Source organism: Lagopus leucura, unplaced genomic scaffold, assembly GCF_019238085.1.
Source record: "Lagopus leucura isolate 7727_CA_CO unplaced genomic scaffold, USGS_WTPT01 Super-Scaffold_100045, whole genome shotgun sequence".
Classification (NCBI taxonomy): Eukaryota; Metazoa; Chordata; class Aves; order Galliformes; family Phasianidae; genus Lagopus; species Lagopus leucura.
Window position 1 is genome coordinate 1,142,572 of NW_024962292.1, and position 13,075 is coordinate 1,155,646.

The 13,075-nt window shown below is 40.2% G+C and overlaps 1 protein-coding gene across 1 annotated transcript in view; it reads left to right on the forward strand.

Annotated features, from left to right (window-relative positions):
- NKAIN4 (sodium/potassium transporting ATPase interacting 4) overlaps positions 1-12,632 on the forward strand; it is a 47,225-nt gene extending 34,593 nt beyond the window's left edge. The window contains exons 5-7 of the mRNA XM_042884797.1: positions 3,403-3,463; positions 6,478-6,562; positions 11,323-12,632. Of these exons, the coding sequence (XP_042740731.1) occupies positions 3,403-3,463; positions 6,478-6,562; positions 11,323-11,332 (156 nt within the window). The 3' untranslated portion in view covers positions 11,333-12,632. The remainder of the gene's footprint in view (positions 1-3,402; positions 3,464-6,477; positions 6,563-11,322) is intronic.
- Positions 12,633-13,075: the final 443 nt, after the last annotated feature.

Consider the following 13,075-nt stretch of genomic DNA (forward strand, 5'->3'; position numbering starts at 1 on the left):
CTGTCTGCAACATGTGTTCCTAATAAAAAGCTTAATCGGATACTTGTGCAGCCTGGAGGAAGCTGGTACTGAACATGCAGAGCACGTGGAGAAACTGCAGCAGAGGCTGAAGCCCAAGAACATTCTTTGGGGAATTAGAGCAATAGCTTAGTGTCATTTTTACCTCACTAACTTTTCAGTATTTCATAAGTTCAATTGGCTTATTTCCTCCTCTTCCACCTCCCCTATATAATTTGTAAAGATCTAAGAATTACTGCTATTCCCTGAGACAGTAGAGCTTAAAACAAAGTCTTTCTTACTGAAACGAGCAACAAAGATTGTGTTTTGAACAGGTGTGAAGTTATTTACATCCAAAGTCTTGGCCTCTGCAGCTTTCTTCTGTATTAACTGCTGCTAACCTTGGTGATGTCTGGAGGTTTGAAGTGTCTCCTTCAAGAACGAAATCAGAAGGGCACCACTGGTATCTTTTGGAGTCTGCTCACTCCATGTTCTAGTAGACTCCTCCAGTGAAAGAGACCAGATAATAGGAATGGCAGTCCTCCCCTCTAGCTATCTTTCATTCACAATTCACGTAGGTGGAGTTCACTAAATCCCTGAGGTGATATTTTTAATTATAGTTTAGGTCAGCCAATGAAAATCCAATTCATGTTCCTGTTGTTTCTTCTCTCATTCGTCACTGAAGCTATCCTGCTCAGGACAGGCTGCAAGACTTTCTTGAATAAAAAAGAAAATATTACATTGAATAAGCAATTTATTATTGATGAAACTCTTGTCAAGAAGGAATGGGTTATTAGATTAATGCAAGAAAATATTAAATGTGAATCAAGTCATTTTGAAACAATCAGGAGCTGAATAAAAACAAAACTCCCCACTCTAATGGAGCTGGAATCAGGAGTTTCCTGAAATGGATATCAGAAATTGCAAACTTAGATAAGGTTGGTGTGTGTGTGTATGTTATAGCATACAGTAATAGTGGATGGATTCAGAGATGCATTTTGCATGGTTATTACCCCAAAGCTCCTACTCTAAGGCATGAAGATCTCCTTCGGATTTTCTTGGAATCAGAGCATATGTTCAGGATGCATCTTTCCTGCTTGGATATGTGTGTGCATGTAAATCACATGCTTTGACCTTATATCTTGTGATATATCTTGCTGGACCTTTAAGCTTAAATACATATGGCAGAGCAATCGCAAAAAAATATGCATAATCGCTCTCCTAATTTGATTCTGAGGTGACTGCAAACGCACATCAGAGACAAGAGCATACAGTAAAGTGCTTAGACGTCCACTGAATGCTGTGCCGACTTTAAGCTGAAGCATTTTATTTTTCCAGGAGCATTTATAAGGGTTTGCGTTGCTGGCTTACAGTCACTTGTCTGGGCGCGGCTGGGGCTGGCAATGCAGGCCCGCTTCAGCACCACGGCCAGCTCCGCCACTCGCCCCGCGGCCCGAAGGAGGGAAACGAAGCCGCTGTTGGTGGCAGAAAAAGAGCATGAGAAGAAGATGTCTGACTGTTCTGGCCCTTGTTTGCTTTGTTCGCTTTTAAAAAGAAATAGCTCTGTTTGGAGGCGATTGTCAAAATCAGCAGGTAAAATCAGCTGGTCAACACGTGTGGCCTTGCTGTTTCCAGCGTGCCTGGAAGGACTTTTTTTCTGAGCAAAGTTTGCTGTAGTTGATAGAAACTTAGCGTGAAGCAGCACTGGTTTTCAAAATGCACAACAAGGGAAACGTTGAATGCATAGGGCCACCTCTCCTCCACCAAGGTACTGGGATATGTTTTGATCAGATTCACCAGAGACAAAAGAGAGCTAGCTTGTCTCTTATGTGATTATAGGAGATTGTAAAGGAGATACAAGGCTTAGTGATGCTATGAAAATATTCCATTTCCTTCCAACGAGGTGTTTTTTGTCTGAGAGAGCATGGGAAATCAAGGATACCTTATAACTCCCCAGTAGAAATCTCATTAACTTGCCTTTTGTTTTCTAGTATGATGTATGCTTCTGTCATATTAAAAATGAATGGACTCTACTTTTCTGGGTTCATCATGCATCATTCTGTCTTCCCATAGAGTGAGTCACTGTATGTTACATTCTAACTCTTGTTCAAGAAAATTGAGTTCACAGTGGAAAACAATTATGTCTCACAATAACTTTACTAATACAGTTACTGTCAACCAAGATACTGCTAAGTGGGGTGTTATGTGAAGATGTAAAATGAAGGATGGGGAGGATATTTGATTAACAGAAAGAAGGCAGAGCAAAATAAAACCTTGCTGGATCTGGAATGTTTAACTCCCATAGTACCAAGAGCTTGTTTCTCTGTTCAGGCTGGGTGAAAACTTGGTACTGAGATGGAACGAGGCAGTTCTGACATGTTAGAACTTCTACAGACTGTCAACTAAGCACAGACTCACTAGGCCACCATAAAGTGCTTTTTAATGTTCACTCATGTTTTCTGCTCTAAGTGCTGCTCTGAGCAATCAGTTGACAAGATGGTCACACCACACCAGGGTAGGTGTTACTTGAGAGGCACCCTGTTGTTTTACTGTTCCTGTTTCTATCTGGTTCCTAGGAAGTGGCAATTTCCTGCTGGTCTATGCAATGTGTGAATTAAAACCATTGCTATTGCCTTGCTTGTCTTTCACCATGCTCCAGCCATTTACTTTGCGTGCCCAAAGCTTGATTACCTCACGTGGAAGTATTTATTCACCAAAGATAGAGGGATATGTAAAAAAATGTGGACCTGAAGTAAGACTGGAATTTTCTTCCGATGAATTTTGATCTCCAAGCCTAACTTAGAAAATATCTCAGCAGTTCTGAATGTTACTGCTGGTATATCACTGATTTTCTGGTTAACTAAGATTCTATGTCATCTGCATAAAAACTACTCTCGTCTTGCTAGTAACTCCTTCACCCAAGTAATTTCTCTACCCTTCCAAGCCATTTATTACAAAAATAGAAAGCTGATGAATTCTTGTTCCTGTTAATAACATCTAGTGCTGTGTGTCTGTCCTGTATACAGACATCAGGCGCACCCTTGCATCCCCACCACTTCTTAAGAGTTAACTTCACGTGGTAGTTCTTGTATTAAAAATAAATACATAAATAAATAAATGCAGCCCATGTTTTTCCCAATCATTCTGGCAACAGCAGGTCTCTACTCTGAAGGTGAGGACGGGTCTTGCAAGTATTTGGTTTTGAGCTCTGACTGTGCTCCCTGCAGTGTCTTCGTCTAAGCCTACACCTGCACTCCATTCCTTACAATAAATATCACTTGGCTACATCATTTCAGTAGTGCTGCCAAGTTGAGAATAAATATTGGCTGCTAAAATCATGCCAAGTAAGTTCTGACCAGCCTTGCAAGATTGATGCTGAAATGATTTATTCTCTCTATTTTCTAGCTGGTGGGTTTTGTCTACGCCTGTTACGTTGTTAGTGTTTTTACAGAGGAAGAAGACAGCTGTAAGTATTTATCAACAGATCCTTTGGCAAAGATTTTATTCAATTTTCTTTCTCTCTCAGATGTTTATCTGTCAAGGATGAGTTGCCATAAGATCTCTTTCCATTTCTCCATCCATGTGATGTGGTACTACCTACCTTTCAAAAACTGGATATTTTTCTGTGATATTTTTTCCCCACATCACTAAGTGTTAATATGATCTAGTTACTCCTCCAGGACTTCTTCAGCTGAACAGTAATACCACTGAAATGCAACTAAGAGAACCTATAGCAAAGAATACAGCTTTATATTTAACTGGACCACCTGCCAAAATATGAGGACAAAGCAGAACATGAGATTTGTTGCCAAGAACCAACCTGACCTTAATTTAAAAGCAAAAGTAGCATATGTGAATCACAGGAAGGATGAGGGAGCTGACTCCGTTGTGTTTGGTAGGCAGATCTCTCAAGTGTCATGTATTCTCTGTGATGGGGCAGAAAAGAAAATTCAGAGAATTCACATGGATGGTTGAGTCTGTAGGATCTATACAGATACCTATAGCCTGGTCCTAGGTTATTGCCCTTCTAAAACACCCCCTGAGACCAGTACTTTCATACACAAAAGAATGGATGCATAGAGTTCAAATGAATGTGAAATCTGATTTCAATCGCAATATTTTGCCTTTGTTCTTCAGCTCTCAGAATGTTTAAATTGGAATAGCCTTAAGGAAATCAGTGGGTCTAGGCCAGTTTACTCTAGGTCAGGATCAGATTCAAAGGCTTTATATCCAAATATCACTTCCTTTAGTGCAAATAGCTCTGTTGTTTTAAAGAACAGCTGGTATGGATGTTAGCTGAAAAATGACAGCTTTGAACTGGATATCTTGAAAGTATGTGCAAAATGTTGGTTCACACGGGTGAGATGAGATACGTTTCTTATCTGACTTGTTCTCATGTTTGGCTGTTGTTTCCTACGTGGCTGAACTCCTTCTATGATTCTACTGGCTTTATTGATCATTTGTTCAGAACTTGGAAATGCATTTAGTGAAGGTGTTACATTGTAAGTAATATCTTTAAAATTACCCTATAGCTCTCTAATTGGCTAAATAACTTGAATTCAGAGCCTCTTTTGAATATTATGAATTAACAACTTGACAGGGCTTATGTTAGGATAGGGAGAGGCGATCATATGGAAGGAAGCATTATCTAGAAATACAGAGCTGTAAATTTCAGGATATGGTTTGTTGTTTTTTTCCCCACTAACAAATTCTTTTCCCCTCCCAGTTTCTCAGCTTGGAGTTAAAATGTCAGCTTGAATAATTAACAATGACAAACCATCAATATTTCACACTCACAGTGGTAGATCCTTCCAGTGACCCGAACAAATTTGAGCTGTGTTTTTAATTTTCTTTTCCATTTGTGGTTTCCTTTAAATGTTCCTTTGATATGCAGCATGAAGTAATTATAAGTGCTGAGGCACATTAATCAGGAAGCTCATGCTAACGTGATTTTCATGAGAAAACACAGCAGTAGGGACCTACTAATGCTGAACTGTGGGCAAGAATATTTTAGACATGCTAGTGCACTCAGATATATTGGTGGTAGCACAGTGATCCATGGTTAAGACTTTAAAGGGACGCAATAGGATGCTCAGTTGAATTGGTTGTTGTTTGTGCAAGGTGCAAGACCTTACTGAAAATTTTGTGTTTTTAGGGTTTTCTAGTTTAGATGTTTTCAAATGAGATGTTTTTATTTCTTTAATGTAGTTAAGAAAAGTTTAAGTCTCACTGGAACTACTATGAATTATCCCCCCAGTATGCTTAGAACCTCTGCAGACTTCCCATTAACCCACAGTTCCAGAATCGCAGTATCAGCATGAAGCTATTCATTAATATGGAATTTGTGAGGATACATTGTCTCTGAGTTTCTAAATGTATTTCCAGAGTTTTTTTTCCTATCATATGTATTCAGTAAATATTTTTTTCTAGTGTTTGTTCATTTAAAAAACAAAACCGTCAAACTCATCAGCTAAAATCTAAAATAATAGTGCCACCTTCAGGAAAGTAAAAGGCATTCGTATACTTAGCAACGTTCCAGTCATATTTAAATGGCATTTGAATGGGGTAGCTTTCACACTTCCAAACAAGATTCCCTAACTCAGCATCAGACAGTGATGTGGATTGGATAAACATTACAGGTTTTTGCAGGGCCTGCTAGGTCAGTCACAAATTGCACCACATCTTACCCTACTGATCCAGCTACGTTGGTCAGCTTGGTAATAAAGACTTGACCTAATTTCAGGAGAACGAAGAGAGACTTGGAGAAACTTTCCATGGTTACTGAGGGAATTGTCACTTAAAGCATTCCTTGTTTAGTTACATTGCCCTTTTGTGAATGCTGGAGAAGGGAAGCATTGTTTCTCTTTGTATACAATTAAAAGAAATTGAGTTGGCAGAGGGGACCTGAAAAATATCAGAACTGAAGATAATGGGGTATTATCTACGGTTCTCCAAAGCTGCTGCAGTCTGTCTTGCAGGAAAGACAAGTGGGGCAATAAAATACCCACTTCACTGTATAACCTTCAAGGGGACTGCTGGCCTGCCAACTTCTCTGCTGGCATTTAGTCTCAAGCCAGTCCCCAGCTTCCTTCTTTCAGCATGTGCTTGAATGGCTGAGGCTTTGTCAGCTCAGTTATCATACAAAGTCACAGTATGGTGGCAATACCCAAGGAACGTGAGGGAGGTTCATGTTTTTCTGGAGTCTTGTTTTGGTTTGGTTCTTTTGTTAGCTCTGCACTTTAAGTCTGATGTTAGCTGATCTCCTCCTTGGCATAGAGGCTGTCCTAAAAGACCAAGAAAAGAGGTCTATACAGGCAGAACTTTCCATTTGGCAATCATACCTGACAAATCTTTTCATTTCTTTCTGTCTCTGCATTTTTTTTTTTGGTTATGCCATGACACACGCCTACTTTTCCTTTCATTTCCTTTCAACTTTCTGGCCATGTTTGTTTATTTATTTGAGTTTTGATTTTTTTTCAGTTGATTTCATTGGTGGATTTGATCCATTTCCTCTCTACCATGTCAATGAAAAACCCACCAACCTTTTGTTCAAGCAGACATACCTGTAAGTATCATCTCCTATGCTAAGAGGCAGTGCATGCCTCTGTATTTGATGGCTCAAGGGTGCCATGGGTTTGGATTTTTTCCTTCTCACAGGTTGATTTGTCCAGCAGGTTTTTCAGACATGCAAGGAATGAATAAGTTGTAGAACACCAGAAAGGATGAAACTGTCTCTGCTCACCTCCTGCCTACAAGGGTGAAGCTTGTGTTGCCGTGCTCAGCTTACGATAGTGCAGTTTGAAGGGACGCATTTGTGCTAGCTGCAGGATGCAAACTAGTGGATGCATTTTCCTTGAAAACTTCTTAACAACCAGTGCTGTCTGAGCAGGCACAGGTAGAAGCCATGAGGAGTGAAAGTCAGCCTCAGTGAACGCAGAGAATAAGTCATAGCAACAGCAGAATGTGATTCGCAGTCTTGAAGTTGAATGATGGTATGTCAGGTCAAGCTTGAAGTACAGGATAAAATACATGCAATTGCTAGTTATTTAAGCCATACTTTAGCTCTGTGGGCAGTCACAGCTGAGCTCAGACCTATGCATTGATGCAATTTTGATGATTGGCCATCCTTCCATCACGTTATCATAAATAGCACTGTTAAATTTGACTTTGTCTTGCATATGAAGTCTTCCTGTACCTATCTGTGCTTCTAAAGATCTTCTAAGCAACAAAACTATCGCACCGCCAAATTAAAATGAGTGTTAGACCGTTTGTATGCAGGGCACGTTTGCTCTTAAGGTTTCAGCTTTGTTGTCACTGTTCTTCTAGGCAACAGAGTTTCTTGTATGCATGTGGCATCCCAAGAGCTCAGTGGAGAGGGGGGAGCTGGAAGGCCGATCATCCTAAGCAGTTCCTCTCTTGCCACTGTGTTAGAGACATTAAATTCCAGCTTCTGCCCTCTGCTAATCCCCTTCTGCTGCTGAAGGCACAAGAGCACACTTTCATGCAGTCCACTTGAAAGCTGGTTATTAATGAGATTCTCAAACATAAAGGCCAGTATTATCTGTTTAAAGCAGCAGTAAGATCTGAACTTTTGATGCTTCTTACAATGAGCTGCAAGAGGGCAGTTCAACGTGCAGAAACTTTTAAAAGCAGCTGCTAAGGGAGGTTGGTTTTTAGGAATAATGTTACCAAAGAGCTCTTCCAAAAATGGGTGGATAGGAAAGAAAATTAGGGTAAAGGGAATAAAAACCATCTCAAAATAGATTTGTAGATGTGGCCCTGTAATGTAGTAAGAACTTCACGCTTTGTCACTGCAGCGCACAGCACAAAACCTGGAGAACAAGTCATTTCTGCAAAGCAGATGAATTCCTTGTAACTTCGGGGGGTGCAATGACAGTATTAGAAGAGATGCTATAGGAGATTAAATATTGATTTTCCTCTCACTTTGTCACAGTGAGATGGAATTTTCCACAGTCGGCAGAAGCTTTGGAACTTCTTTAGGTAGCTCCCTGATTTACTAGCTTGATGCAGTAGTGTATTTTTATAGTATGATGTTTGGGTTGCTTTTTTCCCTTAAAAATGACTATTCTGTTTTTAAACTAGAACTGCAAAACTTCCTTAAAAGAGTCTTCATAAGTAAGCTACTAATAATTCCTTTCTTCATTTCCATTATTCAGACCATCACTCACATACTGATAGCTTCTGCCAGCACAGGATAATATTTTTCTGGTTAACTGGAGGTGAAAACAGCTGCTGAGGAGTAGATAAGTTGACTCTCTATAAATTTCATAACAGCCACCAAATACTAACTCTTGTTTATTCTGGACTAGCTATTGCCTCTCTTCCATCTGCAGAAGTGGGAGTAGAAGTGGATACTTGATTCTCAGCTAACGATGAGGTGGAGCTTTGCAGTATGGGGGCATTGAGGGCCAAATCCTCTCATCATTTAATACAATGACTGAAGACATTTTATACCTTTCCAAGAAGATGCAAAACAACAAATACATCCAACTTCTTTCAAGTTGAAACTTTTAGAGCAGAAAGGGGTGAGGAACACATGCTTTCTGTTCTCCCCTTTTTTGTTGAAGGAAGCCTTGCATGAAACCAGATCCACTACAGCTACTGACTGAGCAAGCTGCTGCTATGAACTTGCTTTCATTTTGGGATGAAATCTGCCAGTAGTCAACTTCTCCCTGATAGCAGCCCTGCCGCCTTAAACAGGACCACTTCAATGCATTCCTTGTCCAATGGGATTATAGTCTTCACACCAGTTTCACCTATCTTTTGCTGATAGGATCACATTCCTTCCTCTCCTCTGCCCTCTGACTCAGCCTTGCCCTGGCTTGCATATTTCTCTAGTCTCTTATCTCTTGAAATCTATGGATTTGAACAGAGCAATGATATTAGCCTACTCTGCTATGCATAGTTTAAGTGTGAGACCAACCCCATAGCTTCTGTACTGAGTACCCAGCCTATGAGTTAGGTAACTTTTAAATAAAGACTTACGTTAATCTATTGCAGTGATTCAGTATTGGAGATGTGCATTCTATTTCCAGCCTTCAGCTTCTACCCTTACCACTGAAAGATGTTTTTAAGTAAACTTTTGCCTTGTATTAAATCACCTCCCAAAACTATTATTGGTAACTGGGCTGGGATCTGGCAGTGTCTGTTATCAGCCTGCTTTATCTCTGAATCTACTACTGAACTCAACTTCAGTCCACTTGCTTGCTTTTCCATTAACTGGAGCCTTGCAAGTGGTCAAAGCCAGCTGTTACTTTTATTAAAAAAAAAAAAATCACTGACACTTTTGTACTTTGCTTACAAAGGCATGATTTAAATAAGCTTCATCTTTCTTAGCCTTTCCATTACTCAGAGGGCAACAGTGATGTTCCGTAAATACAGTTATTTCTATTTCAGGTTCTACAACTGCTTCTGTTCTACTTTTCACTGACTCTGGGGAGGTTTGGTTCCTGCTTCAAGTCACAAGCTTAAGAAAGAGACTTCTAGAAATTCCGCTGTATAGATGAGATGCCCTTAATCTCAACACACTGCACTAAGTCTTTAACAATAAAAATACATTAGAAATCCTGAGAGAAGTTACTTTCTGGGTAAAAATATTTAACCACACAACAATACATCAGTTATTGAAAAACCAGAAAGAAGGAAAGGCTGAGCTCTTGCTTTTCATTAGTTAAAGTTCAAACTCGGGCTGTGCTTTTTTTCCCACCTCTTCTCCTAGGATTCATAGGAGAGAACATCAGTGCAGGACTGCTTTTCTTATTTTGTCTTTGCAGTAACAGAATTATCATTTGAAGCAAAGAAAAGCATTCTGTAACTGCAGAAGGGTCAACAAACATAGCCTTGCAGTTTCTTTCTAAAGCTGTTATCTTCAAGTAATCTGTAATGCTTGCCAAGACAGCAGGAGGTTCAGATCATCCTGATAACCAGCACTTCCTGCAGGCTGTAGCCATTCTTCTGACATCTCAATTTGTTTCAAGCATCAATGCTCTGTAAGCTCAGTTATAAAGCAGAAGTCTTGTAGCATAGTTTTGGACATTAAAAAAAAAAAAAAAAAAAAAACAACACCAAACCCAAGAACTCACTAGATGTCAGGAAATAACCTCTATTCATTTTAAAGATAGAGAACGACAACACACCTCCCCACCTTTGAATGCCATACTTCCAGGATCAGCAACAAAACACAGTTTACGGGCTCCTGCCCATAGCATAAATGGAAGCTGGCAGTCTGAGTACTGCATCACATTAGTAACTTACAGCTTTAATTTGATTTTAGTTACATAGCTTGATTTCACCAACCCTGCTTCCCTCACATCTACCTCTCTGAAAGGCCATAGGGTAACAAAGGGTGTGACTTTTATCAGATGCTGACTTCAGTATTGATAGGATAGCAACAGGAGGCACTGGTTGATTGCATGATTACGGGCTCTGTTGGTAACTGCTCACTTTGATAACTCCTAATCAATTCTTTATGGTGCAGTCAGTCTGCTAGCCATAGGCATGAAACAGCTGTGGGTATGCAGAGTTACAGGAGTAGACTGCAGGTAACAGAGCAGGTTGAAAGTAGGTTCTTCAGTACAGCAGACAGGTATGAAACAATGGGGGAGGGAACATGAAAAACTAAAACGACCTTTGGAGGAAACAAAAACAATGAAGTCCTAACTGTTTTGATGATCAGAATGCTTTACAAAGGAAACCTTTACTGGAACAGGAAAAAAGAGCCCACTTTGGCAAAACCAAAGGAAAGCTCCGCATACACAAATGGTTCTGCTTTTCTTTCTAGGTAGACTTCCCTCCCAAACAAAAAATAAAATAAAAATTGCTGACTATCAACCTGAAGCTGCATGTTTAAAGAGGTGATGATTCAGCTGAAAACATTCTAATCCTTACTGCTGGCTACAGAAGTAGATATGCTTACGCTTCTGCACTGAAACTGCAGTGATATGCTTTTTTACAGAGCTATTTTATTCCAGAGATGATCCCTAGCTTTTAAAATTCCTAACCAAGTTTTATGCATCTCCAAGGCTCACAATCCATGGATCTAACACTTTGGCTCACATCTATTCCCTACTCTAACCGCAGTATATTTGAGTCTGGTATATGCATAATATTCTTCCCAGATTTGAAGATGACTTAACCACACTGTATCTGATTCCTCAATCCTACTCTTTATCTGTAGTCACCCATATTTACAAGCTTGGGACAGAAAAAACAATTTTGTCCTTATTATTCCCGGTTTGTTACCTTAAGTAATAAAAATGTTTTGTTCTGCATTAATATCCTGCCTTCGCTTTTTCTCCTCTACAGGCCTGCGTAAATGAGGAGGAGCCAGAGGATGGATAAATCTTGCACTCCACCAAAGGTGCTGCAGGAAATAATCCCCTGTGGCCTGGGTCTATGGCAGAGGAAATGCAGGATGGTGAACTCCATTCCACTTTTTGTTCCTTGTCTTCTTTTCAAATGAAATGAATGTACATTGCAGAATGACCACACAGTCTGTTCTTAACTCTACAAGTGCCCTGATGAACCATTCCTACCACAGTGGGTGGTTCTAGCCAAATGGCACAGACTGGAAATCCTCAGGCAGAAGTTCACTAGGAGCCTGTCTCAAGAGATGCAGGAGAAGTCAGAGCTGCTTCCTTCCACCATGGATCCACAGAGAAGGAAACACTGCAACACCCCGGGACATCTCATGTTTTGTAGTTAGTTTCTTCCCTCTCTCCTTTCCTCAGTCTGGAAAGAGCCTAAATCCCCTTAATACAACTTCAGCTTTTCCCTGCCTGTATAAAACTAGGCAAGGGCTATTTGAGTTTAGGCTCTCTTACACACCCCACCTTTTTTTTTTTTAATGCTGTAGATAAGAGATCTGCCCTTTCTCCCTTTTATCCAAGACTCCCTCATTCTCTACTCCTTAGTAGTAAGGAATTTGGCTTGGATTCTAACATTGTGATTTAACTACTATAAATGCTGAACAGCTAAAAAAAACGAACTAGTACAATTGCCAAATCTGTACTTGGTATGAACTTAAACCCATTGCAACATGCCGAACTTACAGCAGCTAAAGCCTACTCTGGGTTTGTCTACCCACATTAAGTTACTGGTATAGCCACGTGCACAACTGATACCTGCTGCAGGACACTGGTAAATGCCTAGTTCCTCGTGGATCATGTTTTTGTACCTGCCTTCTTTGCCAAGCAGCCACACTTACTCCAGGCACAGGCCCAACAGCTTCCTGCTGGAAGGTATTTTTAATGACAGGATAATTTTGAGGGGAGGGAGTGGGGAGGAAGAAAGGGGCAATAGAACTGTAATTAAGTTGCATTAATAAGCTGCAGCAAATAATTAAAAAGAAAAAAAAAACCAGCATCCCTTTTGTTAGTTACATCTTCCAGGATGTTAAGCCTCAAGCAGGGGAAAGAGTGCTTGTCTGCCATCCATGGCTTTCTTTGGCTGAAGCATTCCACAAGCTGTTGTAATTCTTTGTGTTGTCTAGCCTAAAACCATTTGGGATTCTTGAATAATGCTTTACAAAAGAGCCAAGCCAGAAGCCAAGCTAGGGAAGCAAAGTGCAAGGAAGTGATTAAAAAAAATAAAAACATTAAGTGCTAAAAGTCAAAGATACAATGATGCACTTTTCTTTGTACCTCCTCTAGTTTTTGTTAGCAGAAACATTTATCCTTTGCACTCTGACAAAACTCTCCTACTGGTCTGCTTGCAGTAGACTTACCCTAACTACTGCAAGACTACACAAAACCCCATACTCTGCTAGGGCAGCGACTTGTAGATGCCTGCATCTCCAGCATGCCACGAGATGAAGGAGCAACAGTTTTTTTTCCACAAGGGGGTTCCTTTAGCAGAGGCTAGGAGTGCCCTCTATTGGGGATAGGTAGCACTTGGGACTTCAACCAGCAAAAGAAAAAAAAAAAAACCAACTTGTCCCTGCTCCTGAAGGGATATTTTTTCCATAGAAACACTTAAAAACCTACAAGAAAATCCCAGAAATAGCTGGGCAATTTCACACCCTGTAGTCCTTTTGATGCTCAGCTACGTTCCAGGCTCT